Source organism: Macaca nemestrina, chromosome 17 (assembly GCF_043159975.1).
Source record: "Macaca nemestrina isolate mMacNem1 chromosome 17, mMacNem.hap1, whole genome shotgun sequence".
Lineage (NCBI taxonomy): Eukaryota > Metazoa > Chordata > Mammalia > Primates > Cercopithecidae > Macaca > Macaca nemestrina.
In genome coordinates this window covers 44,145,522-44,167,801 of record NC_092141.1, presented here as the reverse complement: position 1 = coordinate 44,167,801, position 22,280 = coordinate 44,145,522, and the positions used below count along the sequence as shown (strand labels likewise).

Here is a 22,280-nt window from a genome sequence, read left to right as displayed (position 1 = left end):
GTGGCTCACGCCTGTAATCCCAGCACTTTGGGAGGCCGAGGCGGGCGGATCACAAGGTCAGGAGATCGAGACCACGGTGAAACCCCGTCTCTACTAAAAATACAAAAAATTAGCCGGGCGCGGTGGCGGGCGCCTGTAGTCCCAGCTACTCAGGAGGCTGAGGCAGGAGAATGGCGTAAACCCGGGAGGCGGAGCTTGCAGTGAGCCGAGATCGCGCCACTGCACTCCAGCCTGGGCGACAGAGCGAGACTCCGTCTCAAAAAAAAAAAAAAAAAAAAAAAAAGAAAAAGGGCGAAGTCTAAATATGAAATACGTACATTAGGCAACAGAGAGAAAAATTTAGGCCAAATAATTGTATAGTTGTGTAGCCGTATGGGTTTGGGGGAGGTGACACCATCAATCATGCCACAAGTCTTAGAGTAAGAATATGTGGGCCTGAGACCCTAGTTCACTAGTATACAATGCTGAGAGAATATGTAATCTCTGTGAAACTCAGTTTTTCCATCTGAAAATGAGATAATTTAGTCCACCTCACAGATTAGTTTCAGTTTGAGGATAAAACCAGATGACATATGTATAAGGGCTTTCTACAAAGTCTTATGTAAATTTAAGGTGGTTGGTTATATTACCATAATTCATCAAGTGTAAGCTATAGTTTTTCACATTAACATCTTTGAAACTGGGTTGCATTTTATAATCAATGGCCTGTCAGTTCAATAGGAAGCATTTTTCTTTCTTAGTAATACAGAAAATAATAATACATCTTATAATCAGTGGCATTAAAGATTCAATGAAATACAGTATTTCAAATGTATCCTTCTTTCTGGGTAGGGTAAATGAAAAATTGCTACCCTGTTTTTTTTTTTTTTTGGAGACAGTCTTGCTCTGTTGCTCAGGTTGAAGTGTGATGGTGTATCTCGGCTCACCGTAACCTCCGTCTACTGGGTTTAAGGGATTTTCCCACCTCAGCCTCCCAAGTAGCTGGGATGACAGGTGCACGCCACCATGCCCAGCTAATTATTGTATTTTTAGTAGAAATGGGGTTTTGCCATGTTGGCCAGGCTGGTCTTGAACCCCTGACCCTAGGTGATCTGCCCGCCTCAGACTCCCAAAGTGATGGGATTACAGGCGTGAGCCACCGTGCCCGGCTGAAAAATTGCTATCTTATACTAGAAAGTACACTTGTATCCTGACTCACAGATCTGGGAATCCATTTAGCTGCAGGAAGAAAAGTCAACACTTTATCAAAATTACAAATTAATTCTAAGAAATCTATAACGGAAGAACATCTAAAATCATTTAAAAGTTGCAAACATACTAAAAAAAAAAAACCATGCATACATACAAAATACTATATATTGTGGCCCTATACAAGTAAACTTAAGACCATGTTTTGCAGTGAGGCTCCCAGTTGCTGACTAAAGATTAGCAAAGTGAGGCTGAACATAAATACTCTCCAAGTATAAGTTGGCTGGGCGTGGTGGCTCACGCCTGTAATCCCAACACTTTGGAAGGCTGAGGTGGGTGGATCACTTAGGTTAGGAGTTCGAGACCAGCCTGGCCAACATGGTGAAACCTTGTCTCTACTAAAAATACAAAAAATTAGCCGGGCATGGTGGTGTGTGCCTGTAATTCCAGCTACTCAGGAGGCTCAGGCAGGAGAATTGTTTGAACCTGGGAGGTGAAGGTTGCAGTGAGTGAAGATCATGCCACTGCACTCCAGCTAGGGCGACAGAGCGAGACTCCATCTCAAAAATAAAATAAATAAATAAATATTCTCCAAGTATGAATGAGACATGATAGGAGACAGCTTCAGCAATTATATATATTGGAAAGATTCTCAAAAATGTAAAACCAGTTAGTTCTTCCTGAAGTCCCTTAATAAAACCTTGAGAAATGAAGAATTGTATGATTATCATTTTGTTAGCAAGGGAAGAAACATAATGACTACAATCTAGCGACTGATTTTAGTATTCACATTATCTGTGTAATCTTCAGATTATCCCAGCATATGATTTTATCTGGAAGATAAATGTCTAGAGAATGTGATTTATTTAACAAATATACTTACAATAATATCCATTATTATGTAAAGGATAACGATGCCACAAGTGCAATCATCTCAAGCTATACTTTGGTGATCAGAACAAAGATGCTAAGATGAAAAATCAAAGACTCACTTGGTAAATATGGTTACAGATACACTATTTTATTCTTGTTAAGACAAATCAGGAAAACTCATCTAGCCCGCCTACTGGATGGTAACATGTGTGAGGCTCTTTCCTGACTTAATTTTTGTTTGCTAACTCTATTATCAAGCATGAGAAAAGCCATAAAGAGAGAAATAATAATCCCTTCTATGTGCTTCACGTGCAGGGAAGATATTTTATTTCCCTTGCACAATGTACTTAGTTGACCTTATTATAGTCTAAAGGATCAAAGTATCATATCAGAAGGCCAGATGCCTGTTTCGATCTATAGATGCCAACACACGCCCAGTCTTGGTTACCAGTTGTCTGAAATAAATGACCACTTATGTCAGTGAAACTCTTCTCATTTAAAAAAAAAACAAAAAGATTAAATATAAGGTCTAGTAATAGGAAACACAGACAAAGAAAACGAGAGAATGGGGAGAATTAAAAACTGCAATGGGGAGAAAAAGAACAGAAGGATACTAAACAGAATGAGCAATTGGAAATCCTCTGTTATTATAGGCAACTAGAAATTAAACCAAGTGCATAATGCACCTAATGAAGTGTATGGTCTGATGTTTAAATAGGCAATTGCCACTTATCATCACATTAAAACAAGAAACGAAATGGTGAAAAGTCTGTCTAAATTAAGGATCCAGAAAGATCAGATTAGAGGATTGTTTAGCAAAGCCTGTAAAGAAAAAGAGATCACTGCCAAATAGTGACCGTCCAGAGGAGATGCTATCCTATCCCTCTATACTGAAACTCTAATGTTTCTCTAAAATTTCTTTAAGTTCCTTCCATCCTATCTCTACACTTTCATTTCCTAATCTCCACAGTCAGACTGCTACATTTTCAGCAACATACTGAGGCAGACTCACCAGGCAGCGCTCTCAGTTTTCCTGGTCCGTAAGCCAAGTTTCTCTCACTCTTCAATGAAAACTTAAAATAAACCAGTCACACTGAATCTAAAGTAGCTAAAGAAAAAGACTGACTTTGAGACAGCAACTGGGTGGCTAGAGTGTACAGGACAACTCACTTGTCAATGTTTATACTGTTTCTTTGGAATTCTGTACTATATTGTTTAGTTTTTTAAATAAACTTTAAAAATAATAGACTGAAACTTAAGATTTACTTCCTCTTCCTCCAGTCTTCTCTAGACAATAATATCACAAAGTACAAATGTAACCCTTACAATAACTGCCTTGACTCGCCTGTATACTAAGATACAGGTGTGCTTCTTTCATTTGAACTATTACTTTGATTTAGAACTGTTAACACAACTATGGGTAACACTTCTCCTGACAGAAAATTGGCATTTCTCTTAGGAAATACTGACACAAAGAGAACGATGGTCTTTTAACTACCATTTCAGAAAAATTAGAGTTTCCAAGAAAAAGAATTGTATTTTTTTAAAGAGACAGGGTCTCACTCTGTTGCCCAGGCTGGAATGCAGTGGCACTGATCACAGCTCACTGTAATCTCAAACTCCTGGACTCAAGTGATCCTTCCACCTCAGACTCCTGAGTAGCTAGGACTACAGGCTTGCACCACCACACCCAGTCAAGTTTCTTAATTACTTTTTTAGAGATGGGGTCTGGCTATATTGTCCAGGCTGGTCTTGAACTCCTGGTCTCAAGTAATCCTCCCAGTTTGGCCTCCTAAAATGCTGGGATTACAGATGTGAGCCACCATACCCAGCCAAAAAAGGGAGTTTCTAGAAAAAGTTTTGCTTTAAAAATTAATTTTTAAATAGAATTTCCTTGGGGTTTGTTTGGTTAGTTGGTTTTAAGAGACAGGGTCTTGCCTGTCACCCAGGCTAGAGTGTGGTGGCATAATCATATAGTTCACTGTAATCTTGAACTAGCAGATGGGACTACAGTGCATGCCACAATGCCTGCCTAATTTTTTTTTTTTTTTTTTGGTAGAGACAGGGGTCTCCCTATGTTGTCCAGGCTGGTCTCAAATTCCTGGCCTCATGCAGTCCTCCCACCTTGGCCTCCCAAAGTGCTGAGATTACAGGTGTGAGCCACCATACGGTACCTGGCCTACAAATAGGGTTTCTTAAGAGAGGTTCCTCAGCACAAGTTGATTTATAAAAAGTTGGCATCTAGATTACAAAGGGACACATCTGCAGCATTAAAAAAAATAAATCCTTGGCCAGGCATGGTGGTTCACACCTGTAATCCCAGCACTTTGGGAGGCTGAAACAGGTGGATCACTTGAGGCCAGAAGCTGGTATCAGCCTGGCCAACATGGGGAAACCCTGTCTCTAATTAAAATACCAAAAATTAGCCAGGCATGGCGGTGCATACCTGTAATCCCAGCTACTCGGGAGGCTGAGGCACGAGAATCACTTGAACATGGGAGGCAGAGGATGCAGTGAGCCAAGATCACACCATTGCACTCCAGCCTGGACGACAGAATGAGACTATGTCTCCAAAAAAAATAAAAATAACAATAAAAATAAAAAACTAAAAAAAATCCTTTATTCATCTTGCCTCCCAATTATGGTAAATTCTATTCTTGGAGAGACTGCAACTAAACATTCCCCACCCCTCATATCTCCTCAAAGAGCTAACCCAATTATGTATACTTTACAGACACAGATATTAAACACAAACATATATATAAAAGCAACATATGTAGATGTGTAAAATCATACTCAATCCTAGACAAATCTTTCTCTGCCTTAATTACAGACCTCTCTTCAATATGATTATTTCCTTATGGACCTGTGGAGTCTGCTGATTTTTTTTTTTTTTAATAGAAACAGGGTCTCGCTACGTTGCCCAGGCTGCTCTCAAACCCCTGGCCTCAGGCAATCTTCCTACTTTGGCCTCCCAAAGTGCTAATACTACAGGTGTGAACCACCATACTCAGCCTGAATTTTTAAAGATAAGCAATTTGTATTTTTACTTACATTACACTAACAGAATGAGTTTTACAGAGATAAAAAACTGGAATAGCTAAAATGTATTGAACATTTACTTTGTGCTATTAATCCTCATAACAACTCTGAAGTAGCTGCTACTAAAAGCCACCTATTACAGATAACAAAACTGGCTTAGAGAAGTTCAGTGACTTGCTTAGGGTCAACACAGCCAGAAAGGGATTCCTGCTTGAATCTGAACTCAAGGTCTGCATCTGATTCCAGTGTCTGAGTACTAATACTTCGTCTCCAGCATTTATAGAGCTTCCAAGACTTGTGAACTTCAACTAAGGGAAGGGAAAGATTCAGAGTAGGGGAGGATAATATAATCCAAGCATTATTTCCAGCAAAGGTGACATGTAGATTTATATACAAGGAGAAAAATGTATCCTACTTTATATATTTCAGAGATAATCATATCCTGACAGTACTTAAAGAGGCAAAGATTTACTACCTAGCTATAAAATATGATTTATGATCTATACCTGTCTTACATGCAGCAGTTGAGGATAATAAATTTGACCTCATTTTGTTAAAGAAGGAGTGAGCTGGTACAGTAGGTATGGTTAGAATAAAAATGACCCTGTAAAAAAAAAAGACTCTGAAAGGAAATCTAGATTTAAACTGGGAGTGGAATATCACATACATAAGCTCACTTATGAGGAATCTCTCACCCATTTCCCTGTCCCTTTAAATGATTTTCACCCTGCACTCTAATTTCACTCATTTTCGTGGCCTTGGAACCTAAGAAACTTACCACTTTCCAGTTCAGTGACTTCTTCCTGCTAAGTAAATTACTATTTACAGGACTTTGACTTCCAGCAATGACCTTCAAGGTCACACACTATGAAAAGATTTATGCTTCAGTTTTTCTGCTCAATTTACAATTATTTTGGCTGGTATCCCTGAAGACTTGAATAAAGTGAAAGCAGAATAACTGACCAAAATTATTATGAGGAAATACACAGGTGGTTTACATATTTTTGTTCTCTTCTAAATTAGCAATGGTTTCAAATATTGCTATCTCCTTTATAGAATGACCTCAAATGCCATGTGAGGCACAGGACAACATATTTGTTCTGAGAGTTTCCGTCATTATTATCTCCGCAAGAAGACAATGACTGCAGTACCAGTCAAACAAGTACAACTTAGAGCTTATACTTTAATCCAAAACACTGTCTAGAATGCCAATATGCCTGCTACATTACAATCTAGAATATTCCATTTTTTCCCCATCTTCTTCCTTAGAATGAGAGGTAAACTACCTAGTGAGTCAACACATCTCATTATGAAAAGAAAGTTTGATTACATGGTAACAAGGTTTACAAAAAATAAAGTTCATTACTTAAGTGGTTTTAAGATATGATTTAGCAAAATTCAAGTACTCTCAAAGCCAAAACACTACAAATAAATATCGATAAACAAACAAAAGGCATGCCCCTAACCATCACAGTTATTTGGACCATGGCCTCTAAAATTTATTAAAGCAAGCTGCAACTTGAACAAAATAATAATTATCACACAACTTATGATCTCCCCATTTCTGAGAGTAAAGTATTCTCCAGCCAAATTACAGCCTTGAGGTCATCTTAAAGGAAAGTGACAAATGAGCCTTGATCTACTGGTAAACTACCAAAACAACACACAACAGATCCAGTTTTCAGGAAGTTGCTGTTGAGAACTACTTTAAACGTACACCCTCGAATAATTACCCTGTAAAAGTAGTAAGTAATACTATTAGTAGATTTAGCTTCATTTGTAGGTAAATTGCCCTCAGAGCTTTAAAAAATTTAATCTTTAAAATTCTTCATCCTAAAAGTTTTAATCTTAATCTTAAAACTTTAATCTTATAAAATTAAAAAGTAAATTTTGCCACTGAAATACTAACCCTTTTAGAATTATTAATATCTGGCACTACAATCACTGTACAATATAGAATATACGTTTCTGCTGGCCATGGTGGCTCACGCCTGTAATCCCAGCGCTTTGGGAAGCTGAGGCAGGTGGATCACTTGAGGTCAGGAATTCCAGACCAGCCTGGCTAATATGGTGAAACCCTGTCTCTACTAAAAATACAAAACTTAGCCAGGCATGATGGCATGTGCCTGTGCTCCCAGCTACTCAGGAGGCTGAAGTGGAAGAATTACTTGAGCCCAGGAGATGGAGGTTGCAGTGAGCCGAGATTGTGCCACTGCACTCTAGCCTGTACGACAGAGTGAGACTGTCTCTAAATTTAAAAAAAAAAAAAAAAAAAGTGTTTGTTATTATTAGGGGCTTACTCCACATGAGGACCAGTATTAAGTGCTTTGCAAGCCCTCTGTCCTTTAATGTTCACAACAATCCTATGATAGTAGCACTATTTGTAATCTCCACTTTGTAGATGAGGATACTAAAATTTAGAGACACCACATGGTTAAGAAATAGCAGAACCAGGATACAAACCCAAGTCTATTTGGTTCTAGAGTCTGAGTTTCAACCACTATGCTATGGTGACTGGATGAAAAATGCCATTTCATGGTTCTAAAGCACTTTTCTGTTTTTGAGCTACCTTCAAACAGAGTAGATTGATACATTATAAAAGGAAGTGACTTAATGCAATTTGGTATTCCGGACTGAATCCTGGAATAGCAAAAGGGCATTAGTGTTGAAACTGGTGAAATTCTATTTTGGTCAATAGTAACATCCCAATGCTAATTTCCCAGTTTTGGCAAATGTACCATGGTTAAGTAAGATGTTAGCATTAGTTAAAATTGACTGAAGGGTATATGAAAACTTTCTGTACTGTCTTTGTAACTTTTCTATAAATTTAAAATTGTTCCTCTAAAAAATGAGGTATTTTTTAAAACCTAAGTTCGTAATAATATAAAACAATGAAATTATATTTTAAAAGTGAAAATATACAGAAAATGATTTCCACAAAGCACAGTATAAAAGGAAAACAAAAAGTGTTTGCTTTCTCTATAAGTAGAGACAGAAATACACTCAGACCAACTGGTGGGAAATTCAAGAGCTGGGAAGTTGGCTTCATATCAAAGCAGCCCCCAATGATTCCACTTACCCAAAATTCAATCCTGCAGAAATTAACGGCAGTTCCTTTTTTAATATGAAATACAATGTGAGTCATTTGGGAACTCAGATACAGACTGAATATATTACCTTCAATGTTACTCTTAACAAGTGCTCACCACATACTGACATTCTCATACATGCCTAAAATTCTACCAGCTCTAACTCCTTCATGGACATTTGATATGAAAAGTACTATACATTTTTAATTTCATTTATGTATAATATTTTAATTTTATAACCATTACTTATTAATATATATTTAAGGATAACAGCAATCCTATAATTTAAGTACTAAATTCAGTGAAGTCATTAAGTTTTTCTATGCATTCTGGGCCTATCTTTAATAGTTTAACATAGCCTACATGAATACCAAATATATTCTAACAAAAATCTTCCTTGAGCTTAGAAAGAGATCTAGACAGATGGCATTTTTCAATATCATCTTAGGTTGACAACGAATCACCATACAGGTAAACTTCCTAACGCCTAAATGAAGATTATAACAACCAGAAGGTGCATAATGTTAGGCCAATTCCTCAAGAATAGCTGCAGTTTATTAAGCACTTACCATATATCAGGGAAAGTTTAAAATTTTAAATACATTATTCTTTCATCTTCAAAATAATTCGCTAAAATAGGCATTATTACCTCAGTTTTACATATAAGACAACTGAAGCTCATTTTAAATAACTTGTTCAAAGCCACATTTCTAGTAAGCAGCCAAGCCAGGACTCAAACAGCAGCCATTCTGGCTCTAAAGCCTCAATGCTATTTCCATAATCCAGGGTTTCACAACCTTGGCATTACTGACATTTACTGCTGGATAATTCTTTGTTGTGGGGGGACTGAATTGTACACTGAAGGATGTTGAAAACATCCCTGGACTCTACCCAATATATGCCAGTAGCACTCCTCCCATCAGGTTTGACAACCAAAAAAGGTGTTACCAGACATCGCCAAATGTTCCCTGGAGAGTAGAATCACTCCTGGTTGAGAACCACTATCATAATCCCATGCTGTGTCTACGTGCTGGCTAGCACATAGTCAAAATACATACCGCTTTCTGAGAAGAAAAATGTCATTTTTCATAAAATGGTTTTCAAGCAAAAGTTCAAATTAAAAGAAGCTGGAAGTTTAACTACAACTTTTGCTAAAGATTATACTTGGCCTGAATTGAGGCTATTCTGAGAGCATGCTGCTTGTGCAGAAGAACACTTAACAAATGAGATTTTTTTTTTTTTTTTTTTTTTTACTAATTCAGCAGTTTGTACTTTTGCAGAGAGGACAGAACAAGGAAGTGTAGGTAGTCTCATGGGCAGCTCTGAAAGTGATAGAAAGTCTGGAAGATGAAGATCAAAGGGGCTAGGCAGTAAGCCAAAGGGACTTAGGAGGACTGAACTCAAAAAAACAAAAAGCAGACCAGGCATGGTGGCTCACACCTATAATCCCAGTACTTTGAGAGCCCGAGGCAGGAGGACTGCTTTAAGCTAGGAAATTGAGACCAACCTGGGCAACAAAACAAGACCCATCTCTACAAAAAATAAAATAAATTAGCTGGGCATGGTAGCATATGCCTGTAGTTCCAGTTGCTCGGGAAGATTGCTTGAGCCCAGGAGTCTGAGGCTGCATTGAGCTATGATCAAGCCATTGCACACCAGCCTGGGCGACAGAGCAAGACCGTGTCTCTCAAAAAATAAAATACAAATTTTTAAAATAAATAAAAACAAAAAGCAAAGCACATGTGGTGGGGCTGTCAAGAGCATCTCTGGAGTTGCAAATTCTAACACGTGTAAGTTAACTGAAGTTGGAATACCCCTAAATGTCTCTGAGAGCAAAAAAGAAAACCACAGTAAGGAAGGAAAATCCTAATGTTTGGGCAAAAAGCTAGAGAATACTATCATTCAAAAGTGCATATCTCACTAAAACAAGTCACATGCCAAAAAGATATACATTTTTTTGCAAATATATACTGATGACATTTGTAAAAAAATCACGAAAGCTATTTCCCTATAGCTCTAAAATGTTTCCTTATTCTGGATGGAGGTTTACCTTCAAAATAATGAACTAATAAAGTCCACGTCTGACGACAAGTTTAACTCTAATTCCCTTGGAACAGATAGTCTGTACAAATATTAAAGGAATCAGAACCTTTTAAATTAATATTGTAGCAACAATGCTAACCTCTGCCTAATATCTACTTCATAATTACAGTAGCAGCCACCACTTATGAGCTCCCATAAGCCAAGCACTTTATAAGGCGCTTTTCACGCAAAAGCTCAATTAATAATCCGAACAACTCTCTAAGATAGTAACCTTCATCTTCCAGAAAAGGAAACAGACTTGGGTAAGTTAAACAACATGAACATAAAGCTAGGACTTAATAGAGTGAGATTTTTTTACTTGTAAATTCATCTTTTCTCTCTTAACTAGTATTTCATCAAAAGTTAGCTTCAACTAAACTATAAATGGTAAAACAACTGTAGGAAAGTAAGATGTATGTGATTCTCCTCAAAAGACAGAAAACAAAACTATAGTAAAGCTTTGTTACCTGCAGCAAGGCACAGTGTCACTAGGAACCAGATTTGAGGTCAACATAACACCAAGAATTTTCAGCTCTCAATCAACATTTATCTCTCATATTAGAAGATTTCAAAGTCATTTCTGCAGATATTCTAGTGCTTTCAAATCTAGGATGCCCTTCTGAAGTGAGCTACAAGAAAACTACTAAGGCACAACCCCTTGGAAGCATTCATTCTTTTCTAAGAGAATCTAATATGTGCTGGTGCAGTGCTGCCACCATGTGGAGCAGCCTCTGAAAAAGTGGAACAAAATCACTCCTCGAGAGCAGTAAAATAAGGACTCATATCCATCACTGGAATAAGAGGATTGAGATTTCTTTTTTTTTTTTTTTTTTTTGTATCTTTCGTTTTTGTTTTTTTCTTTTTTGAGATTTCTATGATGAAGCAGTGTTCAGATAATTCAGTCTTTATGTATTCAAAAATGTAAACATTTTGAGAAAATGAAGCAGTTTGTGTGTGTGTGTGTGTGTGTGTGTGTGTGTGTGTGTGTGTGTGCATGGTGTACATACACATTTAAATTCTTTTTTTTATTTTTTTTGAGATGGAGTTTTGCTCTTGTCACCCAGGCTGGAGTGCAAAGGCGTGAGATCTCAGCTCACTGCAACCTCCGCCTCCTGGGTTCAAGCGATTCTCCCGCCTCAGCCTCCCAAGTAGCTGGGATTACAGGCATGCACCACCAGGCCCAGCTAATTTTGTATTTTTAGTAGAGATGGGGTTTTGCTATGTTGGTCAGGCTGGTCGTGAACTGCTGACCTCAGGTGATCCACCCATTGTGGCCTCCCAAACTGTTGGGATGACAGGCGTGAGCCACCACACCTGGCCTAAATTATATGGTATACATTCATCCACAAAGGTAGTAACCAGCAATGGAGTTTGGGACTCAGAACTAGGTGGGGATCCTAGCTACATCACTACTAGCTGCATGACTTTAGGAAGAGTTCTTCAGTCTGAGTGCACACTTCTTGACCTGTAACATGGAAAAACCTCTGCTTCACAGGACAGATGTGATAACTAAGCAAAACATTATAAAGTAAAAGTATCTACCATTGTGCATGGCATAGAAGGCACTTAAGTGTTCTAATGACAGTTATAATACTCTAAGGTAATAAGTAGGACATACAGTTGAGATGAGAAGTATAAATTCAAAATCAAAAATAGGTATGTAGCTATGTGTGCTGGCTACCTCTTAAGCCCAAGCTTTTCAGTTCTTCACTAAAACAAGAATGAAGAGCTCAAAAAATGATTTTAACATGGGTATGTGCAACAAGGCCAGGACAAGAGTAAGGCAAGTGAGGCACTCCAGGCACAAAATTTAAGGAGGCACTCTGTTCTCAGGCTTGTGAGGTACAGAGCTGGCACCTGAGAATGAGTGTCTTCTTAAATTTTACACTCCAGGCACCTCTCTAGGCTAAGTCAAACAATATCAGAAAAGTTCTGCTACTGAGTTCTGACAAAACAGCAAAGAGTTTCTATTTGGAGAGCAGTTGGTCCAGTAATTCACTATCTAATGCTGACACCCTGCTCTAGGAAAATCTATAAATAGACAACAAAACATGAGGTATTCCTGAAACTGTTTCTCAAAAATCTACCAAGTAGCTCTGAACTTTCTCTAAAAGTCTCAAAGATATTTATGAAAATCTCCCCAAGTCACGTTTTCATTTGTTGTAGTAAAAACAGGTTAAAAATTAAGAACATTATACAGTTTACTATAGTATTATGATATATTAAATTCAAAGAGAGACTTGCTCATGTGTTGCCTGCTTAAATTTTATATAGCTAGGGGATGGGGAAAGAAAATAAGTAAAACAAGATTGGCATGTATTGATGACTAGTGAATCTAGTGGTGATAAATGAATTCATTTTATTTATTCATTTATTTGTCCTAATTTTGAAAGTTTGAAGATTCCCATAATAAAAAAACACAAATACATAAATAGCATACATGTGCCACTTGATCTTACCAACTAGACGAAAACTAGCTCTCTCCTCTGCAATGTAAACTTTGAATAAATCGGACAAACTAAGCTTGTTTCAGAATCATTTTATTCCTCTCAGTTTATCTGGATAAACATCTCTAAGTGTGCTACTTGAGCATGCATGCGTGCGCACACATGCACACACACACACACACACAAATGACTTTACTGCTAAATATCCCTTAGGCCTTATCCTTGACCATCTAACTGTGTAGGTTCTGCATTAAAAAATTTACAGGCCAGGCGCGGTGGCTCAAGCCTGTAATCCCAGCACTTTGGGAGGCCGAGACGGGCGGATCACGAGGTCAGGAGATCAAGACCATCCTGGCTAACACAGTGAAACCCCGTCTCTACTAAAAAATACAAAAAACTAGCCGGGCGAGGTGGCAGGCACCTGTAGTCCCAGCTACTCGGGAGGCTGAGGCAGGAGAATGGCGTAAACCCGGGAGGCGGAGCTTGCAGTGAGCTGAGATCCGGCCACTGCACTCCAGCCTGGGCGACAGAGCGAGACTCCGTCTCCAAAAAAACAAAAACAAACAAACAAACAAAATTTACATTAGCCTAGAGATGCTGCCTCAAACTGGAGTTGCCTGTAAGTTAGAATTCATTTTCCCTTTGAGCCATTCCATATTCTTAGCACCACTGAATATTTGGTAAGTTTCCATGGGGTACATGATATTCTGCCCACCTGGTTGATTGTTGCAGCACAAACACTTTTCATCTCATCTGTCCTCAGGTAGAGAATTATCGATAGTTGCTCAGAATAACAGTGAATCAAAAGCAATGCCAAAATCACAAGGTGCCAGCTAAACATTCTGTAAAGTAGATACTACTAACTTTAGAAAATATATTTTTTAAAATATTTTTGAGACAGGCTTTGTCACTCAGGCTATAATGCAGTGGTGCAATCATAGCTCACTACAGCCTTAAACTCCTGGGCTCAAGGGATTCTCTCACCTCAGCCTCCCAAGTAGCTGGAATTACAGGCAATGCACCACCATATCCAACAAATTCTTTTGTTTTGTTTTTTTTGAGACAGAGTCTCGCTCTGTCACCCAGGCTGGAGTGCAGTGGCGTGATCCTTGCTCACTGCAAGCTCCACCTCCCGAGTTCACGCCATTCTCCTGTCTCAACCTCTGGAGGAGCTGGAACTACAAGTGCTCGCCACCACGCCCGGCTAATTTTTTGTATTTTTAGTAGAGATGGGGTTTCACCATGTTAGCCAGGATGGTCTTGATCTCCTGACCTTGTGATCCACCCGCCTCGGGCTCCCAAAGTGCTGGGATTACAGGCCTGAGCCTCCGCACCCAGCCCCAACAAATTTTTAAAAAATTTTTTTGTAGAGACAGGGTCTCGCTTTGTTGCCCAGGCTGGTCTCAAACTCTTGGCTTCAAGTGATCCTTCTGCCTCAGCCTCCCAAAGATCATGCCACTGCACTCCAACCTGGGAAACAGGGCAAGACTCTGTCTCAAAAAAAAAAAAAAAAAAAAAAAATTAGCTGGATGTGGTGGCATGTGCCTGCAGTCCTAGCTACTCAGGAGGCTGAGGTGGAAGAAGTGCTTGAACCCAGGAGTTCAAAGTCACAGTGAGCTATGACTGCACCACTGCACTCCAGCTTGGCCACAGAGCAAGATCCTGTCTGTAAAAAAATAAATAAATAGATAAGCAATTTTAAAAAGGGAATATTCATAGGCTATCCACTGATTAACTCTTAGTGTTATGCACCTTTCAGTAAACACTGTAGTAGACCAAAAAGGTAGCACTTTAAAGAAAGTGGCTATCTTCCTCCATCTTCTTTGCAACAATATTTAATGATTCATCCAATATATTCAATTAGTACCCAATTCAAATGAGCTTTAGTTACTACTGGAGTCAAACATATCACTTGGGACTTGATCTCCTTCATTATACAAGCAAAGTTTAAAATGTCAATAAGGAAAAGATTCAAAAACTTTAAGGTGTTAAGCTACATTCTGGCTGCTAAACATTTAGAACATAATCAAGTTGGCTAAAAATAATCTTGTCCTGAGGCTGAGGCAGGAGAATGGCATGAACCCGGGAGGCAGAGCTTGCAGTGAGCCGAGATCGCGCCACTGCACTCTAGCCTGAGTGACAGAGTGAGACCCTGTCTCAAATAATAATAATAATAATAATCTTGTACTAGAAATTCCCCTATAGAGAAATGCATCAAATAATTAGGTAACAAAGATCATTTTCATTCAGTTTCTAGTTCCACACCACCAGAAAATATCACAAATACTGATCTGAAGAAAATAATCTTAAATATATATAAAGTTAACACCAAACCTCCTAAAGAAAATGATGAAAGTTTATGGGCAAATATGAGCCACAAAGATTTGCTTTAAGGTCCTTGCATTTTAGTACTTGGTTCTCACCTCAAAAACACCTAGGATCTGAAATATACAATCAGTGAGACACACAAAGTCATGTTTCCCATAGCTACCCCATAACCCAGTATTCCAGAGACAAGGTTCATATTAAACACGCTTTAACAAGGGACTCATTTTAAATATTGTCCTCTTTATAAAAGCAGAAGCTTATTACCATTGGATTTGAATCTGCTATGAGATCCCGTAGAGAATCCAGAAATCCCTGATCTTCCACCATTTGGGCATTGATATCATGGAGTTTTGCCACGCAGACTGCTGCTGTTTTCCGAACATAGGGATCCTCATCCTTCAAGCACTTGCGGAGTGGCTCACAGAGATACTCTGTAATTTTGTCTACCCGGATGCACCCCATGGTTCTGACTGCCAAGGCTCGAATCAAAGGATTAGGATCTTCACAGTCCTGCAGAAAACAATCACCAACAACTGTTAAGTATACATGGTGGCTAAAAGTAAACAGTCCAGTTTACATAAGCTGCAAAAGAATTACCTCATTAATTTAAGCTTCCACATACATTCTACACGAGCTCCAATCTTCCACACTATTCCTTTCCTAAGTACAAATCTTAGCTGCCCTATTTAAGAGTTTAGGTGAGGAAGTCATTTAACTGTTTTAAATACAAAATGAGAAACAGCTCAGTAGGATTCATTCCAGTGCCAGGCAGAGGCTTAGGGAATTGGTACCATCCCACAGTCATTAGGATCTGCCCTAAAAACAGGAAAAGCTTTTGGGCTTGTATTCCGGCACAGAAAAAAAAGAAAGACCGTGCCCTATTCCACAGTGAGTTCCCAAGCATCAAATAGAGAGAAAAGTGAGCTAGATTTCTGGGGCCTGCAGCCAAGAAGACAAAGGGGAGCACAGGAGCCGGTCTGGGCTTGAAATAAGTACCTGGAGTTACGCAGCAGAGAGGGCCCTCTGAGTTCTTGACTGACATACATTCTCTTTTACTAGCAAGCGCTTCCAAATACAGTAAATAGAATATGGAGAAAGAACACTCTTTTAAACTGCCCTACATTAAAAAATGTCTTTAAGCCCATATAAATCCATGCACAACTCTAACTTCCAAAAAATGTAAACTAAATTATTCCCAATGATATATTCCACCTGTGAACCACCAATCACAGAGAACAAACTGTTATGTTCTAACTCTACAACGCAGCTAAACACAGGAAAAGAACAAAAAGTCCATGAGAAAGAAGAAGGCAAATTGCATATTTTTCAAAACATTTTAAATAGAAGCTAATTTTAGAAATGCTGTCTGATTTTTTTAAATGTACACTAAGTTCCAAACAGAGAAAAAACAACTATTAAAAAAACATTAGGCTGGGGACAGAGGCTCACGCCTGTAATCCCAGCACTTTGAGAGGCCAAGGTGGGTGGATCACCTGAGGTCAGGAATTCAAGACCAGCCTAGCCAATACGGTGAAACCCCATCTCTACTAAAAATACAAAATTAGCCAGGTGTGGTGGCGCACGCCTGTAATCCCAGCTACTCGGGAGGATGAGGCAGGAGAATCACTTGAGCCTGGGAGGCAGAGGTTGCGGTGAGCTGAGATCGTGCCATTGCACTCCAGCCTGGACAACAAGAATGAAATTCTGTCACAAAAAAAATAAAAATAAATAAAAATTAATGGGAACGATCCCATTATCATTTTCTTTAAATCTATGATAGGAAAGATTTGACTGGATATTCAATAATAAGAAAATGTTTTGTCCATTTTTAAAGACATAATGATATTGTGGTTATGTTTAAAAAGAAGATCTTATCTTGACAAATATAAGGACAAAACTATTTAATATATGATGCTTAGGATTTGCTTTAAAATTATCCAGCAGGAGAGAGGGTTGGAGGTCAGAAAATATGTATGAGGATTATAAACAAGAGTGGTTACGTGTCGGTAACTGTTAAAACTGCAAGATGAACATTTATGAATTTATTATACTAGTCCTTTTTCTTGAATATGTTTAAAATTTTCCATTAAAAAAAATAAATCAGGCCGGGAGTGGTGGCTCGTGTCTGTAACCCCCGCACTTTGCGAGGCCGAGGTGGGTGGATCACTTGAAGTTAAGAGTTCGAGATTAGCCTGACCAACGTGGTAAAACCCTGTCTCTACTAAAAATACAAAAATAAGCTGAGCATGGTGACGGTCACCTGTAATCCCAGCTACTTGGGAGACTGAGGCAGGAGAATCACTTGAACCTGGGAGGCAGAGGTTGCAGTGAGCCAACATCGTGCCACTGCACTCCAGCCTCGGTGACACAGTGAGACTCCGTATCAAAAGAAAAAAAAAAAAAAATCAAATGGTGTAAGACCTATTAAATGAAACAAAAGTAGAAACTCCTACAGTCTCCACTACTGCTGACTCATAAGCATAATTTCTACAAAGATAAAACAGGTAAAGCCGCCAGTTACTGATACTACAATGATATGCCCAACCTTTGTCAGCCTCAGAAGGTAAAACAGTGAGGTTTCACCAGGTTTTCTTCTACCCATCTGTCAAGGATGCACCAAGTCCCGCTAACAGAAAGCTCAGCACATGGTTTGAATTTCCCTGGATGACACACACTGGTATATAGAATGCTAAAAACATGAACATTCCTAGTCATTGCTAACACTTCCCTACACTCCTTCCTTGTGAACAAAGGTTACTTATTTGCAATTCAGACTCTGTTCTTGAGGCCTTGGGAAAAGTTACCTTCACAAAGCTGTTCACGGCCATGATGGCCATGTCTGGCTGACTCTTGGCATAGTTCATCAAGTAGAGATACACAAGCTTCTTTAGTTCCAGATTGTCAGTCTGCATACAGTTCACTACGTCTGGAAAGAGAGAACTGAGAAGAGAGGGCAAAAGAGAAAAGGAAAGTAAGCAGGTGTTGATGCCAACCTGTTGGACAGAATATGAATAGCCTTAACTAACAGAGCGATTGATGCAAGAACAAATGTCCCCACAGTGGTAACTGTCACAGAAATGAATTACTCAAGAAACTGGCTGGGCGCGGGGGCTCACACTTATAATCTCAGCACTTTGGGAGGCCAAGGCAGGTGGATCACCTGAGGTCGGGAGTTTGAGACCAGCCTGACCAACATGGAGAAACCCCATCTCTACTAAAAATACAAAAAATTAGCCAGGCATGATGCTGCATGCCTGTAATCCCAGCTACTCAGGAAGCTGAGACAGGAGAATCGCTTGAACCTGGGAGGCAGAGGTTGTAGTGAGCTGAGATCGCGCCATTGCACGCCATCCTGGGCAACAAGAGCGAGACTCCTGCATCTCAAAAAAAAAAAAAAAAACCAGAAAAGAAAAGAAAAGAAACTATAGGCCAGGCATGGTGGCTCACGTCTGTAATCTCAGCACTTTGGGAGGCTGTAAGGATCACTTGAGACCAGGTGTTCAAGGCCAGCCTGGACAACATGGCGAGATCCTGTCTCCACAAATTTTTTTTTTTAAAAATCTGGGTATGGTGGTGCACACCTGCAGTCTTAGCTACTCAGGAGGCTGAAGCAGGTAGATCACTTGAGCCCAGAAGGTCGAGACGGCAGTGCGCCATGATCACATAACTGCACTCCAGCCTGGATGACAGAGTGAGACCTTGTCCCTAGCCAAAAAAAAATAGGAAAAAAATTGTAGTGCTGTTCTCAACAAGGTCTCTATATAGTTTTAGAATCAGTTTTTTATTATGAAAAATGTTAATCTCAGTGCTGGGATTACATGCATAAGCCACTGTGCCCAGCTTCATCTATAATATTTTAATGTATATCTTAACAATCCTTTTTTTTTTCTTTTTGAGACAGAGTCTCACTCTGTCACATAGGCTGGAGTACAGTGGCATGATCTTTGCTTGCTTCAACCTCCGCCTCCCAGGTTCAAGCAATTCTAATGCATCAGCCTCCTGAGTAGCTGAGATTACAGGTGTGCGCCACCACGCCCAGCTAATTTTTATATTTTTAGTAGAGAGCGGTTTTCACCACGTTAGCCAGGCTAGTCCCAAACTCCTGACCTCAGGTGATCCATCCACCTCGGCCTCCCAAAGTGCTGTGATTACAGATGTGAGCCACCATGCCCAGCCAAGTGTCTTTTTTTTTTTTTCCACTACCTTTATCACATCCAAAAAAAAAACAAAAACAAAAACAAAAAAGCCAGGCCCAGTGGCTCACATCTTTAATCCAAGCACTTTGGGAGGCCGTGGTGGTAGGACTGCTTGAGCCTAGGAGTGTGAGATCAGCCTGGGCAACACAGTGAGACCTTGTCTGTATAAATAATTTTAAAAATTAGCCAGGCATGGTGGTGTGCGCCTGTGGTCCCAGCTACTCAGGAAGCTGAGGTGGGAGGATCACTTGAGCCTGGGATGCAGAGGCTGCAGTGAGCCATGATCATGCCACTGCACTCCAGCCTGAGGAAGAGAGCAAGACCCCATCTCAAAAAATAAATAAATAAATAAATAATAACAATAATTATTTTAAAATATTTATTTTATGTACAAAAAGGTAACATGGTTTCTCTCATTGGGTGGGTGCCTTAGATAATCCATTTATGGAAGATCACTTAGTCCAACTTAATGAAATCTATATCCTTCACGTACTGATGGAAACACTGGTGGCGTATAACGAGGCTGAATTTCCAGATCAGACTGTGCCCAGTTTCAGCAGACACGACAACAGCAAGAACCCTGGCTGACTTTTCGTGGGTGGCTCTAGTAGAGCTGCTGATGAATCATCTTGCTTTCAGGAGTGCAAGAGGGCAAAAGGAATAATAATTCTTCATATCAATCTAGTACTGTTTCAAAGTACTTCAGTTACACTTTTTAATGTTCATATTCTTCCATTCTTGACCAGTGGGAACTTAGCTCCTGAATCCTTGTGGTATGACCTGGTATTTTCCATACTTTCCTTTATGACAAGATGCTCCATCCAGGCTCATTTTGTACATTTCTAATCCCAGACCTAGAATCAGTCATCCTCCAAGATGTCCTGATTCTCTTTTAGTGAAATTATTTTTTTTAACATTACATATTCAGACAAAAGAATATTTGAGAGTAATCAAATATAAAAGGAGTTTACACCTTTCCCAAGTTCTAGTTATTTCATGATTTACCATTCTCCTATAAGCCACAGGAAATAAATTTAAAGGAGCACCATTAGCTTGGAAGGGTTGAGCTTGTCAGATTCTAAAGTGTAAGCTGTATCTTTAAAATATAGGATAAATATAACTTTACGGGAAGTTAGCAATTAATCTTCCCCACAATGCTTTATCAAAGTACCTTATAATTTTTTAATACTGCTAAACATTTTGCTACTAGCACAGAAGAAAGGAAAAACAAATGTAGGTATATTTCCACAAGGAAAGTAAGGGGAAAAAAGGGAATGGAATAGCTGGTCACATGGTATACATCCTATACACACAAAAGGGTACAGAAGTAGAAATTATTCACAGAAAGGAAGCTGGACTCAGGTCAAAGAATCCACCATATCTCCACTGAACCAGTAACTTCTGTCCTAAAAAGCAAACTATTTGTTTCACTTGTATGCATGGTACCCACCGTAGTTTCATGCACATGTAGATAATTTAGTAAATACTAAGAACCACTCTCCAAAAATGTGTTTTCTATCTCCTAGACTAGCTCATGCACAAAACAACCATAACCAGTAAATAAATGTGAAACATTAACCAATAACAAATTTAAGATCCTAAATAGTTTAATTCTAGCAATCTATACAAGGTCAAGAAGACTTAATAGCCAAAGATCAAGCAAGAAGCAAAACGTGTTAAGTGCCAACCTGTAAACTGGAAACCTGAACTTTCCAATATGGTGACCACTAGTCACATGAGGCTACTAAACACAATGTGGCTAGTGTGAACTGAGATGTGATGTCAATGTAAAACACACATTGGATTTTGAACACTTAGTATGAAAAACAAAATGTAAAATATCTCATTAATAATTTTTATGTTGATTACATGCTGAAAGGATATTTTAGATATACTAGGTCAAATAAAATGTATTACTAAAATTAATTCATCTGTTTCTTTTCACTTTTTCAAAATGGCTATTAGAAAATTTAAAATTACATATGTGGTTCACACTGTATTTCTGCTGGACAGTGCTGCACTTGAGGTTACTTGCAGGGAAGGCTGAAATATCACGATCTACAAATAGCTAATCTCCATTTTATTTCTTTGCACTATCTTTCTAGGCACAGCTCATATTTCATCTCCAAGAAGGGTTCTTCAACTATTCCTGTTAACCTGGATCTCTCTTTGGTAGAACTCATATTGCCTTTAAAATATATACTTTGGTGCCTAATTATATAAATATGTTTTATTTTTCCCTAATTTTTTAAGTTTTGGGTCTCATCAACTAGACAGTAAGTGTCATGAAGGCAAACAGACATCCACTAACCTTTCTTTTGAATAATGATAAGTGGTATAGTGCTAGGTACATAATAAAATCATCAGCAATAGCAGGCATACAAAAAAAAAAAAAATCAAGAGTTTTAACTTTTCTGCAGGATACAGAAATAAGCTTGGCAAAACCACAGCAGCCCCTGTACAGAGTTATGACAATTTTTCAGGAGTTTGAGACCAGCCTGACCAACATGGAGAAACCCCATCTCTACTAAAAATACAAAATTAGCCAGGCGTGGTAGTGCATGCCTGTAATCTCAGCTACTCGGGAGGCAGAGGCAAGATAATGGCTTGAACCTGGGAGGCGGAGGTTGCAGTGAGCCAAGATCACGCCATTGTACTGCAGCCTGGGCAACAAGAATGAAACTCCATCCCCCCGCAAAAAAAAGAGTTATGACAATTTTTACCATTTGTTTGTACTGATGCTTTCAATCCAGATTTATTCTTTGGCAAAAACAGCCCTTCAGTGACTAGACAGATCACGGATAGGCAACTACCACCTGTGGGCTAAATCTAGCCCAGTGCTGGATTTTTGTACAATCCATGAGCTAAAAGTGGTTTTTATAGATGAACTAAGTGTTCATCTATATGAATCTTGGCCGGGTATGGTGGCTCATGCCTGTAATCCTAACACTTTGGGTGGCCAAGGCAGGTGGATCACTTGGCGTCAGCCAGGAGTGATGGTAGGCACCTATACAGTACCAGCTACTCAGGAGGCT

General features: G+C 39.0%; 1 protein-coding gene across 5 annotated transcripts in view; it reads right to left on the bottom strand.

The window, feature by feature from the left end:
• Positions 1 to 22,280, bottom strand: part of LOC105485130 (adaptor related protein complex 2 subunit beta 1) — a 136,878-nt gene that overhangs the window by 99,933 nt on the left and 14,665 nt on the right. For all 5 annotated transcript variants that reach the window (XM_011747329.3, XM_011747337.3, XM_011747331.3 and 2 more), the window contains exons 4-5: positions 17,854 to 17,989; positions 15,314 to 15,559 (exon numbers count right to left, since the gene is read on the bottom strand). In XM_011747329.3, coding sequence (XP_011745631.1) covers positions 15,314 to 15,559; positions 17,854 to 17,989 — 382 coding nt within the window. The remainder of the gene's footprint in view (positions 1 to 15,313; positions 15,560 to 17,853; positions 17,990 to 22,280) is intronic.